The 25,727-nt window shown below is 45.9% G+C and overlaps 1 protein-coding gene across 4 annotated transcripts in view; it reads right to left on the reverse strand.

The window, feature by feature from the left end:
• Positions 1–502: 502 nt before the first annotated feature.
• The window catches only part of braf (B-Raf proto-oncogene, serine/threonine kinase), a 32,844-nt gene continuing 7,619 nt past the window's right edge, over positions 503–25,727 (reverse strand). For 2 of the 4 annotated variants that reach the window (XM_068586060.1, XM_068586059.1), the window contains exons 2-20: positions 23,281–23,382; positions 22,846–23,133; positions 20,407–20,510; positions 19,632–19,734; positions 16,669–16,817; positions 15,536–15,655; positions 15,244–15,403; positions 14,274–14,313; positions 11,478–11,597; positions 9,889–10,025; positions 9,698–9,815; positions 9,137–9,221; positions 8,859–9,035; positions 8,738–8,784; positions 8,473–8,591; positions 8,256–8,387; positions 6,767–6,901; positions 5,826–5,979; positions 503–4,471 (exon numbers count right to left, since the gene is read on the reverse strand). In XM_068586060.1, coding sequence (XP_068442161.1) covers positions 4,449–4,471; positions 5,826–5,979; positions 6,767–6,901; positions 8,256–8,387; positions 8,473–8,591; positions 8,738–8,784; positions 8,859–9,035; positions 9,137–9,221; positions 9,698–9,815; positions 9,889–10,025; positions 11,478–11,597; positions 14,274–14,313; positions 15,244–15,403; positions 15,536–15,655; positions 16,669–16,817; positions 19,632–19,734; positions 20,407–20,510; positions 22,846–23,133; positions 23,281–23,382 — 2,313 coding nt within the window. In that variant the 3' untranslated portion in view covers positions 503–4,448. The remainder of the gene's footprint in view (positions 4,472–5,825; positions 5,980–6,766; positions 6,902–8,255; positions 8,388–8,472; positions 8,592–8,737; positions 8,785–8,858; positions 9,036–9,136; positions 9,222–9,697; positions 9,816–9,888; positions 10,026–11,477; positions 11,598–14,273; positions 14,314–15,243; positions 15,404–15,535; positions 15,656–16,668; positions 16,818–19,631; positions 19,735–20,406; positions 20,511–22,845; positions 23,134–23,280; positions 23,383–25,727) is intronic. The other 2 variants (XR_011078022.1, XM_068586058.1) reach the window with 2 other exon arrangements.

Genomic DNA, 25,727 nt, shown 5'->3' on the forward strand with positions numbered 1-25,727 from the left:
CCGAAGCCCCAGTTGCTCCCTGGGAGCCTCTCAGCAGCCCACCGCTGCTGAGAGGCTTGAAATGCAGAGACCTGATGGGTTCAGAAGTTGTTCCTGCAGTCGACACTTCTTCCATTCACTTGAAGCTCGGCGTCTCTCACACACCTCCTGTAACCCAACAGGTGCCATCAGGAAGAGGAAAAGCCTTCAGCTGATGCTGCACACGGCGCGTTAGGAACGCGTCACTCTGGCCAGCATAAACTATAGTTATGATGAAAAGAGTAATATGACAGTGTTCTGTCATCAACATACATGAACTGTTACCTTCATGTGGACAACACTGAGGGGTTTTCCTCATGTTGTACTGTCGACGCTGTTCAGATGAATAGAAACAATAGTTTTCAAAAGACAGCAGGGAGTGAAGCAACATGAAACTCACTGCTGCGGCTACAGCTAGCAGCTAGCAGCTGTTTCTGTGCTCTGTGCTGCCACCATGTGGAGGAACGCTGTAAAGGCAGGAATACAAATGACACGAAGCAATCTACAGTTTTCATGCACTTCTTTAATATATCAGTTTTTCATATTCACAACAAATACATTAAGCTCTTTCTCCTTATGATACATCCTTAATTATTTTTACACTCAACTGTTTTTTTTTCACAGAAGTTTGCCTATCAAAATGTCTTCCATCTCTTTATTTTAAACATTTTATAATTTGTTACATTTATAGTCTCCATGCCTCTTAGCAAACTGACAGTGTCTCCTTTGTACAACTATTTACAGGTGAAAAAAACAACAAAATCAAAACTAGTCTGCGTGAAGTTTTTCATTGCAGTTGATGGGTTTGAGGAGGGAGGATGTCTCAGAAGAGGAAAGGAGAGAGGAAAGGTTCTGGATGAAGGAGACAGAGGGTGTGTGCAGCCAGCAGAGCTTCAGTCTTTACTCCTAAAGGTTCTGTGAAGGTTCGGCAGATATAGGTGGAAGGAAAATAAATACAAGGCTCGGAAAGCCGGTCCGGTGAACACGAGTGAGCCTTCTGGATGTCCTGAGGCCTCGAACAGGACGCTGTGTGCTGCTGCAGGAGACGCTCCCGAGGTCAAAAGCTCTAGAACAAGCAGACAAGTTGAGCTGATACCATCAACCACGCTTTAAGGTGGAGAATGAACTCGGCATTGTCAACATTTAAGCCAATATAGAAATGTACAGGAAGCCCTTGGAACGCTCCCTCTCAGACTAAACTGCTCCGAGATCAGCCTGGCTGTAAAAAAAAAGGAAAAAGAAATGGAGGTATGATTCGAGCATTGAATCATAACTCTATGGGGAAAAAAACTAAGAATTGAATCGGAACTGACAAAAATCTTGTCAAGTCCGAGTCGGTAGACTTCAATGATGAAACTAAATCATTCTCTTGACCACACGACCTCATCCTTTTCTGTAGGTACCGGTGTTATTGGGCTTTTTTTTTTTTTACTGATGACAAAACATGCATATCTTCAAAAATGTCCATTTCCATCTGTAGTGACGTCTCCTCCACATCCCCAACAAGCCGGTCGCTTTGAGGTGGCCATGGTCTCCTGAAAAGGTGTCATGAGGACGCGTCATCTCTCTGTAGTACCAGAGGTGCTACATGACTGAGGGATATGTAATATTTCATAAAAGGCCCTTGTCTTCTTAACCCCAGTGGAAGTCTGGTCTGGGTAGAAGCCCTTAGAGTCTGTCTGCTGGTGGCTGCTTGTGGTCCAAGGTGTTTGGCAGGACACACCAGCAGGCGTGTGCTGGTCGGCACCGCCATGTTTCTACAGCGGCCCAGAGCGGACAAACCACACCCCGGTGCTGCTGAGCGCTTGAAGCGACCGCACGCCGCTGCCCAGCGGCTACCGCAGTCTGAAGGGTGGGAGAGTGGAGGCACACCCCGTTATCATCTTGAGCTGTCAGAGCTAAAGGCTACAGCCCTTCTGCGTTCCCAGACCTCAGCCACAAACTCGTACAGGGACCGGCGTGTTGACCAGAACTACCAACGTGAGACCGACGTCGTCATCACCCTGCAACGGCCCTCTGTAGGACGCTCAAAGGGTGCTGCTGAGCGACACCCGGCCCGCTGAAGGAGCGGTGACTCACCGGTATCTGCAGTGACATCACCCCCCAGCCCACCAATAGCAGCTGGACATTGAGAACCCTGCTTCCCCAGGAGACATCAGGCGATACACAGATTTGGGTGAAGTTACTAAATATGAAGCATTTCAGGATATGCTTTTGTCTGCCAGCTTAACCTGGGTTAGAAGACCTTACAATAACTCCAGAGATACTATAGATTTGATGTTTGGATGGAGCTGGGCCTCGAGGCGGTACGGGTGTCCGTCATTTGCTTGAGAGCAGAATGTAAAACACAAACTCTTTGTGGGAATTCAATCTTCAATACATGGACGAGAGGAGCAAGTGGAATGTATGGAGGGAAATGTCCAAATTACTGGGGGTGGTGATCCAGGGCCATGAAGAAGTCTCAGGGTTAGCTCCGCCCCTTTGTGCTAAGCTACGCTGAAGTCCCTGCAGCCTCATCTCTGTCCTGCACACAAAGATGAGAGGCAACACAATGTGTGACAACATGGCTGTGGGCGGGTTAATGATGGAAAGACATCTCAGTGATGTCATCGCTGCAGGTGAGGTGACACGAACAACACCTGAGCCTTCCCGGCAAAATATTCACAGTTCAGCCCCTGCAGATGGATCATGCATTGGAAATTTCATTTTGGGTCATCAGCTCTGTATGTCACAATTTATTCTTCAATAAGAAAAGAAAAGAAAAGGCAAGTCGCTCATTTGCTTCTATCCATCTCTACAAAGTGCAAGTACACGAGTCACAAAGACTAAAACTAGCGTCAAAAGATAGACTGATAGCTTCAAAACAAATCCCCAAAAGAATAAACAAAACAAAACCACATAAATAAGTAAATATCTGCAGGCCTGCCTGGACAGAAAAAGGCAAACACTGACTATAACAAAATGAAAATAACCTGTTATCACACCTGCAACCCTCAACACGGTGGAATGAAACCGTTCAGGTGCACGTGTGCAGAGAACGTTAATGTGAAAGGACATTTCAAACTTTACACGACTGACGGGTCTCCTTTCAGCAGGAACTCTGCAGCCAGCAGCCAGGTCCCCTTGTTAGGATGAGTATCAAAGCCACATGGGGGACACATGCAATTGGTAATAGAAAAGAAACAGAAAAAAGAAATGGGGGGGGGGGGGTGAAGCAAAAGAAAAGCTTTGTTTTAAAGATGCTGAGTCAGCTTACTGTACAGGCGCAGCTCAGTGTCGAGGCGGCCTCTCGGCTCTTTAGACTCATGAAGAAACCCTCTGGTGTGGCTTCCACCTCTCTGCATGTTCCCTTGCAAACAGATGCTGTGGTCACAGAACACGTCACGCTGCTGTCACATGAGAACCTTTGAAAAGGCCGCGCGTCAACGCGGTGAAGCTACTTCACGAGCGTGTCATTGGTCGGCTCTGGCTGTTTTTATGAAGGATCCTCTCGGGGATCTGCTGCCACCAGACTGACCAGCGTCTTTCCTTCCCAAAGAACAGCTCCTCTTTTCGGTGGAAAAGCGTCGTCCCCGACACTTTCTACCAGATTCCAGTTTTTATTTGAAGCTTTTGAAGAGAAGGGAGAACAAAACGTGTCAGTGGATAAACTGCTGTCACCGTTTCCTCGTGGGTGTTGAATCTGTCGGAGGAAAGGTGTTTTGCAGAATGTCCGCGTTGAGTCCAGTGAGCGGGCTCAACACGCGACCGAGTGACCGGACAGGAGGCTTTCTCCTCACATGGCCGCCACGAACAGGAAGAGAGAGGAAAAACAAGCGGCTCAGCATTCCTAAGTGCTGCAAGAATCTGGACCGTGAAAACAAAATACATAATAAAAACAGATCTAGTCCGCTTCCTTCGGGGTGAACCCTGCTGAGTAACTTCAAGCTCATCTCGGGGCTGGCTAACGCCTGGCTGTCGCCTGGCCCTGCATCTCAACCGGCGGGCGGCGGCCTCTTCTTCCTCAGGCCCGTTGCTGCTGACGAGCAGCCCGGCCTGCACAGGGCATGATGGGACGCCTCCTGACGCCCGGCCTCCGGCTCTCCTTCCTTCCTTCGTTGTTCCCTGCAGCAGGCAAGTCCATCTGTGGAGTTTGACGTCTCCTCCTCAAAAACGTGTCGGTCTGGATAGCTTTGTGTCTCGTTTAGTTTTTCCCTTTCTTTTTGTCGATTGTGTTTTGTGTATTTCCTAATTGAGAAGTGTGTGTCGCTGTTTGCCTGCTGAGCAGCTTTTAGTTGGAAGGACTCCGGTGAGGCTGCGTTCTCCAGGTGGACAGGAAGAAGAAAGCACTTTCTTTGAGACTATTTTTTTCAGTAATGAATGAATCCACCATGGACACGAGACTTTTGAGAAGTGACGAAGAGAGATGGACGTGTGGGATCTGTAGCAGCTTACTTAAATGCAGAAAACTCCCCTGGAAAACAATGAAGACAGAGAAGATTAGTGTCCAGGAAGGATTCATCCAGGACACCTCCTGGTGAACATCTTCAACACAACACAACACAACACAACACAACGCAACACAACACAACACAACGCAACACAACGCAACACAACGCACTTTAATGAGGACGGCTCGCCAGGAAAACATGGCCCATATACTACGACTACTACTCATACTACTACTACTACTCATACTACTACTACTACTCATACTACTACTACTACTACTACTACTACTACTACTATTCATACTACTACTACTATTCATACTACTACTACTATTCATACTACTACTACTATTCATACTACTACTACTACTCATACTACTAATACTATTCATACTACGACTACTACTCATACTACGACTACTACTACTCATACTACGACTACTACTACTCATACTACTACTACTACTACTCATACTACTACTACTCCTCATACTACTACTACTACTATTCATACTACTACTACTACTATTCATACTACTACTACTACTATTCATACTACTACTACTACTATTCATACTACTACTACTACTACTCATACTACTACTACTACTCATACTACTACTACTCATACTACTACTACTCATACTACTACTACTCATACTACTACTACTCATACTACTACTACTCATACTACTACTACTCATACTACTACTACTCATACTACTACTACTACTACTCATACTACTACTACTCATACTACTACTACTCATACTACTACTACTCATACTACTACTACTACTACTACTATTCATGCTGCTGCTGCTGCTGCTACTACTACGATTCACATTACAATTCATACTACTACTACTACTACTACTACTACTCACATTCATACTACTACTCAAAAACAGCTTCCTGAGGGGATTAACAGCCCTTTGCTAAGCCCCGCCCCCTACTGCTCCTCCGTCATGCTGTCAGAGTGACGTTACCATGGAGCCCACACTGTTGCTAAATGCACCGCCTGAAGAAATATGAACACATTTGTGGAAAATTGATTTCATAAAGGAGACAATATGAAGATAGGAGCGATGGTCACACTGAAGCGAGAGTCTATAGAGATCCCTGATATGGTCATAAACCTGCTAACATCAATAATCCAGTCAGATCAAGTCTTTCCACATTCAGATCAGTGTTGTGCTGCTCAAGTGAGAGTCCATACAACCATGATGTCTAATCCATATTCATACCAGTGTTTCTTGGAAGGAGAGACATACAACATATGGTCGTGACCGCAGGCCGCTGCTCAGTGGGACTTTACAGCAGCAGCAACGCTCCTGAATCACAGCTGTCGAGACTGATGCTCGCGTGTGAGCTCACCGTAGCCGCCGGCCTGGATGGGGGTTTTGGGCGACGCGCAGGCGTACAAGCTGAAGTCCTCCGTCTGGAAGCCGGCTCGGTTCAGCGAAGGCTCTGAGGCGCTGCGGTGGATTTTGGGTAATGAGCGTGCCAGCAGCTCGATGGACGCCAAGATCTGACAGAATACAAAGCAGAGCCGCAGGGTCATCAGAATACTAACGAATAACTCTCCAGACATAAGCATCAACTATGGTGTGGAACTAACGAGTCACTGCTTCATCATGTGACGCTCTGAGGCCAATCAGTTCCTTATGCAATCAAATCTTCATCATATTCTCAGCCAGGACACCGTATCAATCATCACCCACCGATAGTTTATCCTATAATGAAATACATCAGCTATAAAGGGTTGACAGAGTGAGGAGGTCGACGCTCACAACGGCCAGATAAAGGACAAATTTAACAAGTTGATGAAACTCCATGCACTATAATGGCCCGCATGATGAATATACCTTGGATAGCTTACGACCATCATCTACCATGCAGAGGTTTCAATCAGTGTCAGTGCTGTCAACCCTCCTGATCATCCCTCACTCCACCCTTCCCCCCCACTCTGCCACGCAGTCCAAACATGTCACTGAACTGTTGCTGTGGAGAGAAGTCGCGTTGGAGTAAAGTGTCTGCTAAATGAAATGTAGTGTGATGAGCAAGTTGCAGCTTGCAGGCTCGCCCCTGAAGGAATGACATGTAGTGTTATAGAGCTTGAGTGGTCAGAAGACTAAAAATCACAGACAAGTACAGTACATTTACCACTAACTTGGTCCAGTGGTATTTTACCCTCTCTAACCCAGCACTAGAATAAATATCTGATTCTATAACTAGAATAATTCAGCCGTGATCAGCTTAATCCAGCAGTTCCTGTCCCAATGGACGACAGCAGCACTAGCATGTCTTTGTCTCACCTGGGGGAAGAGAGGGCGTTCCTCTCTCTTCTTCTTCAGGCAGTCGGCCATCAGTCTCTTCATGGCCTTTGGACAGTTGCTGCGCACCTTGCTGAGGTCAGGAGACAGGTAACCCCGACCAACCATGAATATGATCTACGGGAATAAAGACAGGAGCCATGAGAACATCTGGTAGCTGGCAAAAGAGCTGCAGCTTCCACTAAAGCACACATGTACATGGAGGGGTTGGTCCCAGACCCGGGGTCCCAGACCCGGGGTCCCAGACCCGGGGTCCCAGACCCGGGGTCCCAGACCCGGGGTCCCAGACCCGGGGTCCCAGACCCGGGGTCCCAGACCCGGGGTCCCAGACCGGAGATGTGTTATGATGTTTTTCTACATCATTTACTTGACAGGAAAATGTTTCCTGTTATGCTGCAGGCTCACAACATATTTCACATAAAATGATGCATTAAAATTCATTTAATTATCCAGCATCATATGACCATATTAGTCTTTCACCTTGAACAGACATGCAGTAAATGATATATAGATATATTATAAATGATACTATATTGCAATATAATTATTAAAGCATGAAATGGTAATGTATGAGGCACAGTATATTCATTTTTCTACATTTTAAAGTGATTTTTATTTTGTTATTTACATCTATGATGGTTAATTCAAGGACACAGGCAATTCAAATAAATAGGAAATAAATAATTGTGTTTTTTATTTAAATATTTACTCATTAGTTTTATTGACATATCATAAGCTGCTTTGTGCTCGTGCTAAGTAAATAGTTATTTTCTGCTCTAATATTAATTTTAGATTGCAGTAAAATGTCTACTTCCAAGTTTTTAGACGATGACATGTGACCACATCATGACAGCCTTCACCCAGGAGTCCTGTTTACCGAGGAGAGCCTGAACGCAACCTTCATTGGCGCTTTAGTTTCGTGCCGTCACTCTGATAAGTCTGAGCTGCATGATGGGAACTACTGCAGTCTAATAGGAGTCTGATGAAATGAGTTCCTGATGTTGTTGCTCTCGATCGTTTTGGACTTCATGTCTTTTCCCCTCTCATGTGACTGACGTTACAGGACGCTGTGGAACCAGACAAACATCAAACCGCTGAATCTGATCGTCCAATCAGCTGAAACCGGACACTCAATCTTTGGGCTCCAGTTGTCAGCACAGTTTAGTCAAAAGTCATACGGTAACTCCCAGAACTTTCTATCCCGCCCCCCCGCGGGTCAGCCGGTCCCCCCACAGGGGGAGCGGGACACGGGCCGCCCCCTACAGGCAGCAGGCACGCAGGACAAGAGAACTGGGCTTTGGTCTCCAGAAGTTGAGGCACTTATTCTCCAGCAGCCTCCACTGAACACACCGCTTATGTCGTTTAATAATCAAAACATCAGCAGCCACATAACTCTGCCTACGTTCAATGTCTGCTGGGGAATGTCTTTTGTTGTTTTTAAGCCGCTGTGTGGTTCCCCGGGTCCTCTCACCTGGTCTCTGTTGTTGATGTTGGAGTAGGGCAGCGCTCCTGACATGAGCTCGTACAGCACAACGCCGAACGCGTAGACGTCTGACTGGAAGCTGTAGGGATTCTTGTCCTGCAGCCGGATCACCTCTGGGGCCTGAGAGAGCACAGGTTACACCACTACTCACGGTGGCCAAAAAGACAAGTGAGCTCAGGGTCACTGGTAGCGGAGGAACACTGACCATCCAGAGTATTGAGCCTGACAGCTGTTCAAACTGGTGGGAGCCACTCCAGCGGGACTTGACTGTAGCGAGACCAAAGTCACCGATCTTCACGGTCAGATCCTCGTGGAGGAAAATATCTGGAGATGAGGTCAAGGAAACACTCCCTTCTTACAATTCTATGAAGTCGCGCTTCTGCGCTCTAAGCATGGAGGTTATATAGTCACCCCTCCATCAGATGATGGCAATTTAATTTGGACAAACAGTGAATTGTTTAAAAAGATACTGTTGCTCTTTAGATCTCTGTGGATGATTGATTTGGCATGCAGGTAACTGCAGGAGGAAAAGAAACGGTTATGAGAACATTCACACACACGGCAGGGCTTTCCATCTGCGAGGGGACCTACTCCATGCCCTGAGCGGTCTGCCGGGCGATGTCAATCAGCTTGATCATCTCAAACTTGGTCTCGATGATGTGCAGGTGGTGGTACAGACTGGAGCCTTCGCACCACTGGGTCACGATGGCCAGCTGAGGTTTGGTGGTGTAGCCCATGAACAGCAGGATGTTCACGTGACGCGTTTTCCTGGTGCAAAAACACACAGGCGGAGGAGTAATTAGACGTTGGTCGGTAGGGAAGCGTGACGTGCAGGAAGCGCCCCCTGGAGGGGAGGGGCCAGACGTTACCTGAGGACTCCCACTTCATTCTTAAAGGCCTGAAGCTGTTGAGGTGTGGGAGCCGTGACATTCAGCATCTTCACCGCCACGTCACCTGGGAGGAGATACAGGACGAGTCAATACAAAAATACTAAATAATATATACATACACGTTCGTATGTTTGTTTGAAACAGCATGAATTAATCTGTGAGGTTAAGGAGAGTCTGTAATGATATGTTATAATAAAGTAATAAAAAGGCTGTATTGTTAAACAGCTGGTCAATGTAGTTGTTAGGTATTCATTTGTGTTGTTTGTAGCAGCAGGACTCTATGTGTGTGTGTGTGTGTGTGTGTGTGTGTGTGTGTGTGTGTGTGTGTGTGTGTGTGTGTGTCTGTGTGTGTGTGTGTGTGTGTCTGTGTGTGTGTGTGTGTGTGTGTGTGTGTGTGTGTCTCTCTCTCTCTCGTGATAAAAGATCATTGCTGTGTTTGCAGCTGGCTTCCTCCTCTGAGTGGTGAGGTGGCAGTCAGAGGATGGACACAGGGTCCTTACGAGGCTGCGGTCTGAAGACACAGGGCGGCGTTGAGCTTACCGTGCCACTTCCCCTTGAAGACCGTTCCAAAGGATCCAGAGCCTATCCTCTGGCCCAGAGTGATCTGACCCTCTGGGATTTCCCAGTCGTCACTGGAGTCCCGCCTCCCCAGGGTTTTCTGTTCCACAGGACACCATGTCAGCACGCATACGATGAAGTCCGGATAACGGACATCTGTGACAAAGTCTCACCATCTTATTGCGGTCCTCAGACGAGGACGAGGACTTGCGCTCCCTCTGTTGGCACGGCGACTTCTGTGGGACCTTGACATTGGTCAAAGAGCCAGGTAAAGAGGCGGGAGGCGTGGCCGAGAGCCCCGCGGTGGAACCTGCAGGGGGATCAGGGATGAAGAGAAAGGGAAACAATACAAGAAGAGAGGTGAGCTGGATCGGTAAAAAGACGAAGCAGAGCAGAAAGTAAAGAACGGGCGGGGAGAGGGTTGAGGCTTCTGGATCAGTTGTGTGTGTTTGGTCACATGCAGGTGAGGGTGTGGCTGGACGGCAGAGAATGTTTAATAATGTAGACTTCAAACTTCATCAATTATTAACTACTTCTGTCTCTTCTGCGGTGGCTTTAATTTAACAAAGTGGAAGAAGAAAAAGATTCCAGTTTAACCGTGATTAGCACAAAGAAACGCTAGCCAAGCTCCACCCAAGAGATGTAAAACAGAAATTTAAAAAAACAAAACATTTTGAATAAGTTAAAGAACAATAGAAATAATAGAAAATAATGAAATGACAGTTTCAGCTCATGCTACATGGAAGCTAAGAGGTGGACATTGACTCTGCAGCTCGTGACATGCATTCAGTAACTCTCACCTGTCTTTTACTTCGGCTTTTCCAAAGTCTTGAATTAAATCACTTGATTTAACTTGTTTTAATGTCTTATTTACAAGCGGAGCTTCATTATTTCAGTGTTCTCTCCACAACAGTCTGCATGGGACATTTGTGAAATGACTTCTTTACTTTTAGATTTGTTAAAACTGAATATATTCGTTTCCAATCTTTTTCTCCATGACTAAGGCGAGACGGCAGATGACTCCACGCGCTGTAGCGTTAGAAATATAACAACATTTTTGAATGTCATGATTCTTTTAGATGGCCGAGTATCAAGCTAAAGTGCTACTAACACGCCGTCTTAACAAATACCTACAAAAGTGTATCTGACTGACTTCTGTAGAAATATGAGACACTTGTGACTGTTAGGGGCAAATAAATGTTTAAATTATGACTACAAATACTGGTCTGAAGTTTCATTTATATACAGGAAATATGAACAGCAATTTTAATCACGATTGCATTTTTGGTCAGAAACACTGGCATCACTCTCCACCCTTTCAGCAGGAACTTTAGCTTTTTGGTGAACTGACACCTGAAGTCATGTTAATTATGTTCCCTTTTAAATCTGGCAGCTAGCGAACACATGCAGTTGTGCGTGTGCTGTCACAGCGCCGTTTGAATGCATTTTGATGTGCGACTAAAGCCTGGAGAGAACAACAGAGTTGAACAATTATTGATTGATTATTCACTTCAATTAACATTACTTGATCAAAGGAGGATTTCAGGGTTCAAATCACCAACCCCAGAAGGAGCGGTGCCCGATCCGGGTCGCGGTGATCTCTATGTGCGAGCTGTCGGGTGTGTGGTAGAGAGAGCATGTACGGACACAGGGGAGAGAGAGAGGGGACACACACACAGTGATGTGACACAGGGCTGGTTGGTGTGTGGGGGTGGGGTGTGGAGAGGGTGAAGGACACAGGAACACACAGAGGCCTAACTACCTCGGAAAACAGGCTCAGGCTCAAAATCAAACACTATGTCATTGGGGTAGGAGTATAGGAGGGGGCTTGAGGTCCGTGTTCGGTGCTTCCTCAAGCAGCGGGCGGGGTGGGTCGGGGGGGCTGCAGGGCAAAGAGAAACAGACAGACCATCACTGCTACTCACCCTGCCCGTCTCTCCTCGCGCTAACTACATGACTACTACTAGCTTCTGGAGCAGAGTCCTCCTACCACACTACATGCTTACGTCAGGGTCGGCTTCACACTGCTGAATGCAAGATACACCTGATACATTTCATTGGCACGTTTAGGCAAATATTTGCTCTCTTTGTCTGAAGTGAGATGAGGAGATGGACATCACTCTCACGTCTGTGTGCCAAGTAGGCTTCAGAGCCGGAGCCGGGTGGTTCGCCTAGCTTAGCATAGCATAGAGGCTGGTGCGCTGCCAGGCTGGCTACAAAGTTCACAATGCACAGACCAACATCTCCAAGATCACTGATTGGCGCCTGGCATCTTGTTTGTTTAATCCGTTTCCAAACAGAACCAAAAAGAAAACCTGTTGTGTGGTACCATAAAGTACTCGGACCAGTCAACCAGTTACAGCCTGTTGCTCAAGTAAAGCCTTGAAAGTCTTTCAGGTGCTGCTGATTCTGAAGAGTGGACGAGTAATGTGGTCACTACTAAAATCTAATCAATCTGGAACTTAGCTGAATTGATAATACGCTAGCTAGCCAGCAAGCAGCTAGCCCAGTTTAGCTTCAACACGTGTATGTATTGGAGGTATTCAGACTGCTGTGCGTCAAGTCAGTGAGGAATAGCCCAAACAAGACAAGAACTACAGCACCGTGCACTACAGAGTGGAAGCCCTGCCCTCTTGACTGTGCTTTAGCATTAGCATGACGTAGTAGTTTGGCCCTGCTAGGAGGATTGTCATATTGTGCAGGATTATACCACAGGAGGCAGATAACTGGGTGTGGGCGCTTGAGGAGGGGGTGGCCGGCGTTTCTCATGTAGCCCGAATAAAAAGCATAGACATGTATTTTCCAAAATGTTAAACTACTTCTTGAGTAAATTGCTGGTTTGACACTGAACAGTCTTACAGTGTTGCACTGGATTCAGGAACAAAGGGTCAACCCAAACGCAGCAGTTCAGTTCAGTGTCAAACGTACTGGAGCTATGCCACTAAAAGGTCAGAGCCCTCGTTCAGGAAGGAGGAAGACCGGCGGTCGATGTCTTCAAAACGTGTTCCCAGACTTCTCGTGGGAAGTAAGAGCATGTTGGTCACATATCCAAAACCTCTGAATGAGGCGTTTACACTGAGACGCGTTTCTTCATGAACTACTGCATTTACTGAATAAACCAAGCGTGCGACCTTGTGGTAGTTTGTATATTTCTCAACTATAATTAACTCCCTTATCAAAAGCATATAGCTAACATAATACATCATCTTTAACTTGAACTGCCGCCTGATGAACTGACAGACTGATTAAGCTTTACTAGGGCTGAGCGGTAAACCGTCTGAACCGGTACGCTGCACTAATATGGACAATTCATATTTTACAATTCACAACTGAATGCGCAGAAAAGCTAGTTACCTGTCAGGGTTCTTAAGTTTAGTCATGGTGCAAAATTACACAGCCAAACTGCATGCTGGGAAATGCAAATTTGCTGGGCGGTGTCCCAGAATGCATTTCGGCACAATTAAACGAGGAACAATGGCGGAGGAGAAATCAAAACTGAAAGTTGACAGTCTCTGAATACTACTGTTGTAGAGTCACAAAATGTAATTTTAAGATGTTTTCTCGCTTGAAGTTAGTTGTTCAAGTTCAAATCTGTGGTCGGTTTGTCAAGAACCGACTTAAAGAGTTACCGACGGTTTGAATCCCGCTCGCGGGAGCGATGAGCCGGGCAGCAGCCTCTGCTGCCGGCTGAGAGACACCTGAACACAGCAGCATTGTTATAATGCTTCGCTGGCTCCGAGTTCTCCATCGAGGTTATGAGGATCTAACGAGCGGTCTTTATTAGTTTATTATTTATTCACAGTAACGTTACGTCAGTTTGACGGCGGGAAAGGTTAAGATTTATAATTTAACTTTTGAGAAACAGGCCGATTACTCAATACAAATACAGTAATGTGTACTCTTCCTGTTGTGTTGCTATAACCAGCATGCAATTCGACTTTGTAACTTTATAAATGTACAACTATTAGTGTTACAAATGGTTTGTGGCACAAAGTGTTGTGTTGTGGTGTTTGACCCTGTCAAAGAGTGTTAGTTGTGGGTTATAAATTGTTGTCATAAAGTTAAATACACAACTACAGTTTGAACCATGACTGGAGTTAGAACCCTGACACACAAGTACCCCGCTGCTTTCAGCAGCAAACTGAAACGTAAAAGATGGGACCTTCACTTATTACAGTCCACCTCGGCTAGATGTCCACACAGTTGTGTTGTTGGCTAACGGTGTAACCGTCAGAATATTACAAAATACGGTAGTGTGAATTTCGGGCCACACCGCCCAGCCTCAGTGTTAACAACACTACACAGCCCGCCTGGCGGAGCAGAGTCAGACTGAAAAGAGAAAAGGAGGGCAGCTGAAGTGGAAGTTCTACCTTAAACCCTGACCCACAGATGTGAAGATGCTCCTGCTCTCAGTGGATGGTCGGGTGCAAAACTAAACAGAACCGGCTCAACGACTTAAGTCTGATCTTCACACACACAAAAGACCAAGAGCACGCAGACGCGGGATGGTGGGAAAAAGCCATAGGAAGAGCCACAAGTCTCCTGTTTTGATCCTTACCTCCATCAGACCGGGGCAAGCCCTGATCTCGAATCAGGTCCTGAAAAGAAGGGACAGGGGAAATTAACAATAGAAAGACCACACACACCCACAGTAGTGGTTATGTGTTGTGTCACATTAGTTTTAGGGTTAACACATTTAAAAATGTGAGTGACGTTTGCTGTAGGATGCATTCACATAAAGTGTAAACATTTTAATGACAATTCATGAACATCACTCCAGATTCTGGTGAGCTGAGTCCAAGCTGTTGAACTAGGGCTAATAAATGTCCAAATGAATAAGAAGGAGCACCTTTTGTTCTGGTGCATTGCAACATGTGTATCCTCAGTCTTAATGATGCTGGAGAACTAAAGTTTGCTTCATTAAAAAGGAGTGGGCTGAACCGAGTGGAGCTGATTAATAAAGCGCTTACATCATTGTTTTACAAAAGCTTTGGTTTTCCATTTTCCACAATAAATCGCATTTTGCTTGCAGAACGTTATTTACCATGACAAGCCACAGTCAAGGTATGCCCACCAGTTTCATAATGAGTATTCACAAAAACATTTGTCCTCTCAGTGGGCGGGGTCCACACAGCTCGCCTGCAGCGCCGCGTACCGCTGCACGCTGTGGAGGACCCCTTGTGGGGTCACGCCCGGCGTTGGCTGGCCTTTGCCGGCTGCTTCTCTCTGAGTGCTGTGGTGGAGGCCACATGCAGGTTCTTACAGATTGCAGTGTTAAAGAACCAGTGGAGCAGCATAGGTTTTGTATGATGTTTGAAGTGCGTACATCGTGAAGGTCCCCGCTCAGATGATAGCTGCTAACAAAGTCTGCCAAATACAACTGCAGCTTCTATTCTCTGGTTAATGTGTGCTAATCAGTGCTATCGGTTCCTGTTTGGTGGGACCAAAGCCTGCAGTCATGATGTAAATGGTTGAGAAGCACACATCTATCAGAACCAGTCAATCCAACAAAGTGGTAGCAGACTCACATCGATGTTGACAGGCTCAATGGTATTGATATGGACGTTGGGGGCTGAGGACGAGCGGTCCCGCTGGCCAAACTGGTTGCGGTGGTCTTCCTCATTGGGCCGGAAACTGGGAGGGATGGGTATGGACTTGGACGGGGACACAGTGGCGTGGCATATAGAACTGAAAAGATTAGTTACGTAAGTGAAAAGTAGACCGGCTTTTTGGGACTTGCAGGGACATTCACATTTCTGTTATTCTGTAGGCACATTGACTGAGTGGTGAAGCACTGAAGCACATGAAGAGGGGACTCACCCGGTGGAGTCTGATGGGGGGAGTGATGGACAGGCCTCAGACACGGGGGTGGTTCCCTCTGAGCAGACCTCCTCCTGGGTAAACGGGTGATGCTCGAAGAATTTGGACACTAGCAACAAGCTGCAGAACAAACATCATCAGGATTACTTCTGTTATTCAATTATTCTCCACAACTTGTTTCAGGGCTGCAGCCTGAGGTAGAATTCAATCAGGAGACACTGGAGGACACACAGGTGCACAGCAGACAGCTTGGTTAGGGAAGGGACAAACAAGTTTCATGTTCTCACGTCGCACAGTTGTTCCCCAAAATGTCAAGCGCACAATCAACGTTGAATCTGCATAAGCAAAAAGACCAACGGACTTCTAACTCAAAAGCAAGAAAACAGTTGAGAACAGACTAACAACTCCGTTTAGCAACTTCCAAAGAGTACTCAACTCATTTAGCGTCTCACACATACAGCGATGTTGAACTCATCATGGACAGTTTAAAAAGTAAAGGATCAAAATCAATGCAGCAGAAATATCATCGACACATTCTTCCTCCTTGAAACCTGGCGCCTACATTACCCACAAAGCAACGCAACAGGTCAGTCTGATATTTGGGTGTGTTATGTTCCTTACGACTGGTGTAGCCTGGAGCCTCTGCAGAAGCTAACTTCTTTCTAACCACACACATCCACATGTCTTTCATCCCCACCCGACGCCGACTCAAGTGACATCACTTTGGGTCATTTATCAGACTTCACACACAGCTCCCTCTGGAGACGCCAAAGGCTTTTAAGAAACATTTCATCACAATGAAGTGGTACTTTCAACACATGGAAACACACCGTGATATGTGAGCTTTGTGGAGCTCGACAGGAAATGTATAGAGCTCAATGTCTGACGTGGAACAGATCGGTGTATTGTTGACTGAGGCGTCACAATGCTATAAAGCATGCAGAGTGAATACATCTCAGCCTCAAACACCAGCATGAACCCATCCACCGGATTCCTGCACATAATGAACTAGAAGCGAGTGGGCAGCAGGTGAGAACAAACGGGATATTTTTCTAGAGAAATTAGGAAAGTAAATGAATATATTGTACAGTTCAATCTCAAGCATCCTGGTCCTTTCCTTGTGTATGACTTACTCTAGCTGGTCGTAGTTGACGCACATGAGGGGAACCTCAGTGCTGCAGCGCTGGTGGAACTTGTAGCCACAGGTCTGACAGCGGAAACCCTGGAAGAGCAGCTTTCTGCAGAAGTCACAGAAGGCCAGTGTGAAGAAGGTCTTCCTCACCTAGAAAACAAACAAACACGGAATCAGGACCAAGAAGTTGAAGTCACGTCTGACAAATAGTTAGAAGATAGAAATAAAATAGCTCAGTCAATGTGCGTGTTTTTGATACACTTGAGCAGATGCTTTAGTCTCCAGGAGGTTTGTACCTTCCGAGATGACCAGAGAGAGGGTCTTGGTGAAAATACTGAAGATGGCAGCGATGAATAGTTGGACTATAGTCAGTCTTGTAAGGGAGCGTGACCACACGGTAGACTTCATTATGCTCAATGAGGTATTAGAGTTAATGACTTGACCTTTTGATACAGGGCCTGGCATTCAGAGTCTTCCTGCTGCACCTTCCACACATCTTCAAGGGAGGTGGGAAGCCCTTTAATAATATTATTAACAATAGTCACACACGCACACGGTTAACTTTCTGTTGGGCTCGAGAGAGAGGACATCCGGCATAATGTTGTACTTTTATACATATAAAGAGAAAAGATTTGTCACCACGGTAAAAAGAGGACCTCCGAATATGTCCTCCACTTCTCACAGCACTGCCAAGCAGTCCACCTCTGTGACAGCATCATTCCTCTCTGCTGGCTTCAGCGGTGAAAGGTCTTCCTCAGGTCCAAGATTGGCTTTTCTGGACCAGTCCTATCTCGCTGGCATCGGTGTAGACCACAAAAACAGCATTGTAGTTTGGGTGACCAGGCCAGATGGGTTGACCAGATGTTTTTTTATCTGCTTTAAAAGCAGCTTGGCATGCATGTGACCAGAGGGATGTTTTCTTTAAGGCATGAAGGCTCAGTGATTTGGATGACACCACCCTGCCATGCCCAGGAACCTCTGGAGGCTTTCAGATTGGTGAGGACTGGGAAGTTGCACAAAGCCTCCATCTTGTCCGGATCCACATGAACTCCAATGTCAGACACAATATGTCATAAGAAGGTCAGAGATATCCGTCACAGAGAGGCCGTTTGTCAAAGACAGCTTGGACATCATAGAAACGCTGCTCCCAGAGGAAGAGAGCTCAATCACATGGTCCGTCAGCACAGGATCGTTGTGGGGAATTGGGAGAGTTCCCGGTGGGCCGCTTCACTCCAGGGCCGGTCGAGAATTTTTATTGGTTAAAATTTGTCACGTTAGTCGATCTTCTCTCAAAGTGAGCTACACACGTTCCGCATTCTGACACCGCAGCCTCTGCATGGGTTGTACCATGCGAGGAAGTTCACCCCCTCCCAAATAGAGTTGGTTTGGTCCATTATGGAACCAATCAACTCTATGTGGGAGGGGAGAACTTCCTCGCGTGGTAAAACGTTTGTACCATGCGAGGAAGTTCTCCCCCTTTCCAAATAGAGTTGGTTCGGCCTGTAGATGTCTTTTCCAAAAGGTTTTCTCAGATAGGCTGCCAGTAGCAACGATACGCGTCAGGGAGGATGGACGGAGGAAGAGGGCAAGAGGGGCTGAAAAAGCCAGGTTGAAAGAAAAAAATAATTTGGCTAACGTTGTAGCCTTGATTAATATTGTTGTAGTGTTGTCTACCTCTTCCCAATCAAAATATTACATATTACAAAGTACACAGACATAAAACTAAGTCACTAATAAATACATGGAGAAAGGCCTGTACTTTTCGGGTAAATGGTTACGGTAACAGATTGCGCTTCGCATGCGCGACTCGCCAAATTTGCCGTTTTGCCAAAAGCCAATCTGTGAAGTCTCCATCATTGGTCTTTTCTGCTGTTCCGTCTCTCAAAACCGGAAAAAGACCTCATCTCAACATGGAGCATGAACTGAGAGCGTCCGTATCAAGTCTACATATACTACATATTTATTTGTCATGTCTGTTCATTGTGTATGTATGTGCACTGCCGAGGAAGTAGTGATAACAATGTATTTATTTCTGCTTTTGTTAATTTATCAACCTATCCTTGTGGAAGAGAGGAATATTTTGTGTTAAATTCTCATCTTAAATGGGTTATTATTGTTGTATTTAACCTTTACATTATTTGTTTGACCATGGTATTAATTATTTAATTATTATTATTTAAAAAAAGAAGATAGTAAGAGCTGAACTGTTGCTTTATTTATCCAATTCTCTGCACTAAAGAAATATGTTTTTCTAATTTTCCCAAACCAGTATGATCCTCTTGCAACGTCAATCAGCATTCCTGTGAAGAAGAAAGCTCAAAGTGGACCTTCAGTCGCTCTGTGAGTACATGTCCACCGAGCAGAGTGAATGTTGAGCGTGTAACCACAACAGCTTTGCCTCTCCAGTTCCTCACAATTAACGTCACTTTCAACCGTGGTGGTAGGGTGGTGCCATAGCTCCCACCAGGGCTGTTGAACTTCATTAAACCCAGCACAAAGGAATGGCAGGTAATGCACAACGGAGAATGTACTCTATGGGTCAAGGTGGTAACTGAAGGGTGGTTATGTCGTCAGGAGGTGGGGCTTTGCTTTTCGGGTTTGGGGGGTCGGCGGTCAACAAATCCACTTTCTCTTTCACACTGATAGTACAAGTTAGAGGGTTGAGATTAGATGATTGTCAGTATTGACTGTGGGAAACATGAATGAACCCTTGACAGGTGGTGTTGATGTAATTCTTCTGACAGTCAGCCGCTACCAGGGCCATATTCACATTTGACGTGGAAACGTCGCAGTAGGTCAATTGTTGCGTAAAAAAGAAGATTATCGGTGTATTTCTTGCCAGAGTCGTTCATGGCACTTAAAGCAAAAAGACCTGAGGGCGAAACCGTTGCACATGCCGTGGAGCTCCAAGTCTGAGCGAGTCTCATTATTAGATGTTTATCGTCGGTGGAGTACAGTACTTACAAAGTTGTGTGTGGTGAGTGGAACATTCTCCAGCACTTCTACATGTAACTCTTCTCCCGTCAGCCAGGAGATGTCCGTGTCCCAGCCAATCGGCTTCTTCTCTCTGAAAGAGGAAGAGGGAGTTAGGGTAAAGGTCTACACCTCACACGGATGTTTATCTACCCACCGTATCCAAAGTTGTACGAACATGACCACGATGGTGTCCAAAGGACAAGCAGCACATGCCAAACCTAGAAAGTTAATCTTTTATTGATTAATAAGGACTACATTCAGACAAAGCCCTCTTGCTGCTCCTTTTCTTTGTTTTGCTGCTTAAATTTCCCATCAAGCCATCAGAACTGATAACATTTTCACTAAATTGCTTTAGACTGTTTAGATTTGGAATATGTAAAACAATGCCTTCATTTTCATTATTTTTGTATTGTGTCGTACAGCCTTGTACTGCCTACGTTTTCCAAGACCTGCTGGCCTAGAGCTGGTCAGCATCCATGGTCCTATCAGGGAGGAGTGTGACCTCAGCAGCTCCTGGTAATGTACAGATGGCTCTGATGTCCCCGTGACTACGGCGTATTGGGGCCATTGACGATAAAAAAAGAAATAACTATCGAGCAATCTTTTTTTTCTCGCAAATTAACTACTTCAATCTTGGAAATTCTGAGTTTATTTTGTTCCAAATGTTACACCCCTCCCAATCCTTTTGGATGTGAGCAAAGTATTTAATAAAGTAAGAGTAACACTTGACACCAGAGATAAGAATCATTTCATGTAGACTTACCCGTCCTGTACCCTGTAGACGGCACAGCACTCTGGAATGAGGCCTCGCATCATCAGAGCTTTCTTCAGTGAGTCTCTTACAGTCATCCCACAGCGAGCCGGGACCTGAACACACCACAACACTCTCAACTGACAGCAGAAAGGAAACGAGCAGACAACCCCACCAAGTGTGGATGTTCAAACTTCCAACTGTAACGTTGAAGAGAGAATGTTTTTGGAACGATTAGTCTCATGGAAACCATAGTACCACCTGGGCTGTGTTCAAAGACCTTCACACCTGGGCTGTGTTCTAAGACCTTCACACCTGGGCTGTGTTCTAAGACCTTCACACCTGGGCTGTGTTCTAAGACCTTCACACCTGGGCTGTGTTCTAAGACCTTCACACCTGGGCTGTGTTCTAAGACCTTCACACCTGGGCTGTGTTCTAAGACCTTCACACCTGGGCTGTGTTCAAAGACCTTCACACCTGGGCTGTGTTCAAAGACCTTCACACCTGGGCTGTGTTCAAAGACCTTCACACCTGGGCTGTGTTCTAAGACCTTCACACCTGGGCTGTGTTCAAAGACCTTCACACCTGGGCTGTGTTCAAAGACCTTCACACCTGGGCTGTGTTCAAAGACCTTCACACCTGGGCTGTGTTCTAAGACCTTCACACCTGGGCTGTGTTCTAAGACCTTCACACCTGGGCTGTGTTCTAAGACTTTTGCCCTTTGTAATTGTATCATGTGTATTCTGTACTCAGGTCTTATATCACATTTGTGCACAGCGATTGTCCTTCACTATCAGTCCCGGCGGATCTCCTCCAAGACCAAGGAGCCTGAGAAGATCAGCAGAAATCATCTGGCTTATTTGTTGGGTCAAAGTTCACGTGGCCTGTAAAGGCTGATTTATACTCGGGTTTTACGCAGAGACGCAAGCACGCAAGACACGCAAGACACGCATAGCCCCCCTTGCGTGGTCAAATTGGCCATTTTGCATGTGTCACCCCAAATTTCTGACTATCGGTCAAAGCAACGCAACCCCACAAGCCTGTGATTGGTCCGCTAACCACGTCCTTTCTGAGTGTCACATTTCCGGTTTCATGGCATAATACCTCTGTTTTTAAAAGCCACAGCAGAAACAGGAACAATGGATCCTGTTGAAGAACGTTTGGCTGAAGAGGTCCACAAATATGAGCATTTATAAAACCCGTCTGACGGAGTATCAGGACACAAAGATGGAGGTGAATTCCTGGAGGGAGATATCGGTGAACGTCGGTGTGCAGGTCCACTCTACGGTCGTTGCTTGTACAATAGCTTAACAGCTAGGCTAACCGTTGTTAGCTCGCTAGCTAGTCGTTCATTCCCTGCAGCCCCGTAGAGAAAAATATTTTGAAGGTAACTCTTCTTATCTTGGAGTTTGAGGTGATATTGGGCTACTGAAATAAAAATAAATGTTGAAATATTTCTATAACTAAAATGTCAAGCCTCTTCCCCTGCAGGTGGCTACTCGTGATCCACAGAGCTCCGCCCTCGCTACACTATCAACAGATAAATACAAAAAAACAAGTCACGGAGAAAGGTAGAGCGTTTAATTCTGCGTGGATGTATTAATTTCTTTTCACTGCCATCGATGCTGCTGACCGGTCTGCTGATATGTGGCGAGAAGTTAGCAAACAAAACATTTTATGTTGAAAGACTCTTTCAGAACAAACACACAGCATCTGATGAACAGTATCAAGCTGCAGATGAGCGATTCTTCAACTGCTGCAGCAAACTGAGCAAAGTAAATATACTTCCAGGAAGTGGATCACGTCTCCAAACTCCACTCCTGCTGCTGGTTCTGTTGCAGATCATGACAAAAAAAAAGTCTGACGTAGTGAGGACGCTCAGGGTTTTATTCTGCAGGAGGGCCACATGTGCTTTCGTTACAGTGCTGATTCCCCGTGTTTGAGCTGTTGGGTTAGATAACGTCTTCATTTTAAAATACTGTGGGGGCTTCAAGAGAAGTAACGAGTAAACATCCCTGATGTGAAGAACTAGTTCTGATGTTCAAACAAATCCTGTTGTTTTCTGATTTGTATTTCTTTATTTTTTATAAATTCTTTTATGTTAAGATTTGTTGCACTGTGAATTTGCACTGTCAGTTCTGTTTTTGTAATAAAAGGTTTCAAATTAATGCTTTAAAATTATAATTTTTTTATCCGATTAATTGATTTATCGGAAAAATAATTGACGGATTAATCGACTATTAAAATAATCGTTGGATGCAGCCCTAGTATAGTATGTTGTACAGTTTGTGAAGCCCTTTGAGGCCAATGTGTGATATTGGGCTAAACGAACAGAATTGAATTTAATAAAATGTAAGTGCTTTCGGTTTCTCATATTCTGGGACAACAGAATCCCAAATCTAAAAACCATGTTCACTCCAGAGGCATCCTCAGAGAGGACAGACGACATACCACTGTTCTCTGTTTGTTGGGCAGGAAGACCCTCACAATGGGCTTCTGGGGAGAGCGAGGGTTGGCTCGGCTGGCATCGATGGGGGTCTGCAGGACAGCCAGGGTGTTGGGGGCTGAGGGAAAGGCCTGAGCGCCCCCAGCCTCCCCACAACCTCCCACCTTGACCTCCAGAAGGGCTGGCATGTGAGAAGGAGAGCAGGAGAAGTCTGTGCCGTTGCCCATGGCTTCCAGCAGCTGCTGCTCCCTCTGCTGCAGGGCGTCCAGTTTACTGGTGTACTCCTCATAGGCCTGACAGGCGACACAGAGCGCACCGACATAACACTTACTTCTATTGCCTTGTAATGCGTTAAGGCGACGTGAATACATGGATGTAACACTTTTATTGACAATCACAGTTCTCAGAAACTGCATCCTTTCAAGTCAAAACTATCTTACCTCCAGATATATGGAAGGAGGGTTGTGTTCTCCTCCAAACTTGTCCAGAAGGGCCTCTAAGTGTTCCTGTGTCAACTTTATCATCTGTTTGATATTCCAGATCTGTGGGGAAGCAAAGCAAACAATATAAACAATTTAAAGTCTTTCAGTAAATGAACAACAACCAGAGTTGCGCTGCGATCAGCTGTTAAGCAGCATGGATAACTACAACATCCACGGCCTCCTACTGCTTAGACTACATCATAAAAATGGTCACTGTGTCACACGAGTAATTATTTTCATGACTTGACAATGAGACATTGCAGACTGCACTCTCCGATAAAGATGCACCGATTCCGATATATTAAGTATAACAAGCATTAGATATTGGAACTAGTAAAACTACTCTCATATAACTGCGGCCGAAACCGCTATGGCAAGATGAATTGACCTCTGTGTGAGCCTAATGAGCCGCCCAATCGCAACAATAACCCAACGAATAAACAGGTTAAATCTATCATTTATTGTCAGCTTCAATTAGGTTGTGACCTGTGCATCTGCCCAGCAAAACCTGTTCTGTAAGAAAGTGGTACGGGTGCATCCCTCGTCCCAGACAATCAGAGCGTGCCCTATTTTATAACATGAGGGCAGGACGAAGGCTCCTGCAGCAGGTGAGACTCTTTACAGACCAACGTGACCTATAAGGTGTCCCATGTAGCCGAGATAACTACACAGCTAACCAATATGTTGCCCTATTCACTGCCATAGTCCCCCCGTGGATGTGTGAGTGTTACAGTGTGATCTCACGGGTCACACTGGCAGTTTGTTGGACCATGTGGTTAGGCCTGTTGGAAGGACGACATGCTCACCACGGCTGCGAGAGAGAGCTTCACTGTCCAGAGCAGAGGTCGGCCAGTGTTTCCCCTACCATTAGAACAGGGGGCGGGGCGCCCTCCTGAAATAACCCCCCGCACACGTGTAATTTTCTCAATATCGCCAGATCACAATACGTCATTTAAGGTTCTCTTTCCTATAGAACAGGTTTACACCTTGTTATGTTATTCAACAAACTAAACGGCCGTATTTTATTGACGGGATCTACAGGACAGCTTGTCATTTTTGTCTCTACGTGGTCGCGCGTGAACACTTCTCCTCTGCTCTCTGCATCGCTCACGGCGTTGTTCCGTCCCGATGCGCAGAAACACGTGAGCGCACACAGGTGAGCGCTGAGCACCCAGCAGCGGCAGAGAGCGGAGAAAAATATGTCGCGTGAAAAGCAGACAATTATATCTGCGTTTTAAACGCTCCCAGGTAGAAGATGGCAACACTAGCCCCCCTGCAAGGATCACCGGAGCATCTCTCTGAACCAGAGCATCTCTCTGAACCCAGAGCATCTCTCCGAACCCAGAGCATCTCTCCGAACCCAGAGCATCTCTCCGAACCCAGAGCATCTCTCCGAACCCAGAGCATCTCTCCGAACCCAGAGCATCTCTCCGAACCCAGAGCAGCTCTCCGAACACAGAGCAGCTCTCCGAACACAGAGCAGCTCTCCGAACACAGAGCAGCTCTCCGAACACAGAGCAGCTCTCCGAACACAGAGCAGCTCTCCGAACACAGAGCAGCTCTCCGAACACAGAGCAGCTCTCTGAACCCAGAGCAGCTCTCTGAACCCAGAGCATCTCTTCGAACCCAGAGCAGCTCTCTGAACCCAGAGCAGCTCTCCTGCTCCAAGTGAAACGAGCCAAAGTGCTGGTGTCTTGTTCCAAGAATGAGCTGCTGGCTTCACACATTACAAAGTACACGGACTAAGTCATTAATAACTACATGATAAAAGCCTTTACTTTCAGGTAAATGTTTACAGTTAACAAGTTACGTTGCGCATGCGCGACTCTTGGTGTTTTGCCAAAAGTCAATCTCCACAAAGTCTCCGTCAGGTGTCTTTTCTGCTGTTCCGTCTCTCAAAACCGGAAAAAGATCTCATCTCAACATGGAGCATGAACTGAGAGCAGCCGTATCAAGTCTACAACCACGTTTTATAAAAGATGTGTAGAGGAAAGCAGCTCACTGCAGCACTAATACTGATACAACCTGATGCTCACACATCTGCACTCCTGTTTTGTTTTTGCAATTTGCTTTTAGTTTTCCAAAATGACCTATTTAGTAGTAACTACATATCATTTATTTTTTGCACAGATAGAACTTTATTTTTATTGTTTTAAGTGATTGCAATTTTGTTTTATTTTTTGTAGTCTGACGGGGCAATTTGGTTAAATTGAAAGTTCTTGTTCTTTAGTCTGTTTATTATTTAAAAAAGCACAGATACAGTCACAAAATGTTATTTACAGAAAAAGTAATGCTTTTTGGTGTTTGTGTCAATGTCGGTGTCGTCGAGGTCCCACCTCCCGAATCTGTAAATTTAGGGGAAACACTGTAGCCAATGTGATGACCACGTAAGTCGCCCACGAGAT

Source organism: Clinocottus analis, unplaced genomic scaffold (assembly GCF_023055335.1).
Source record: "Clinocottus analis isolate CAN_PGR_092001 unplaced genomic scaffold, fCliAna1.0.p SCAF_20, whole genome shotgun sequence".
Lineage (NCBI taxonomy): Eukaryota > Metazoa > Chordata > Actinopteri > Perciformes > Cottidae > Clinocottus > Clinocottus analis.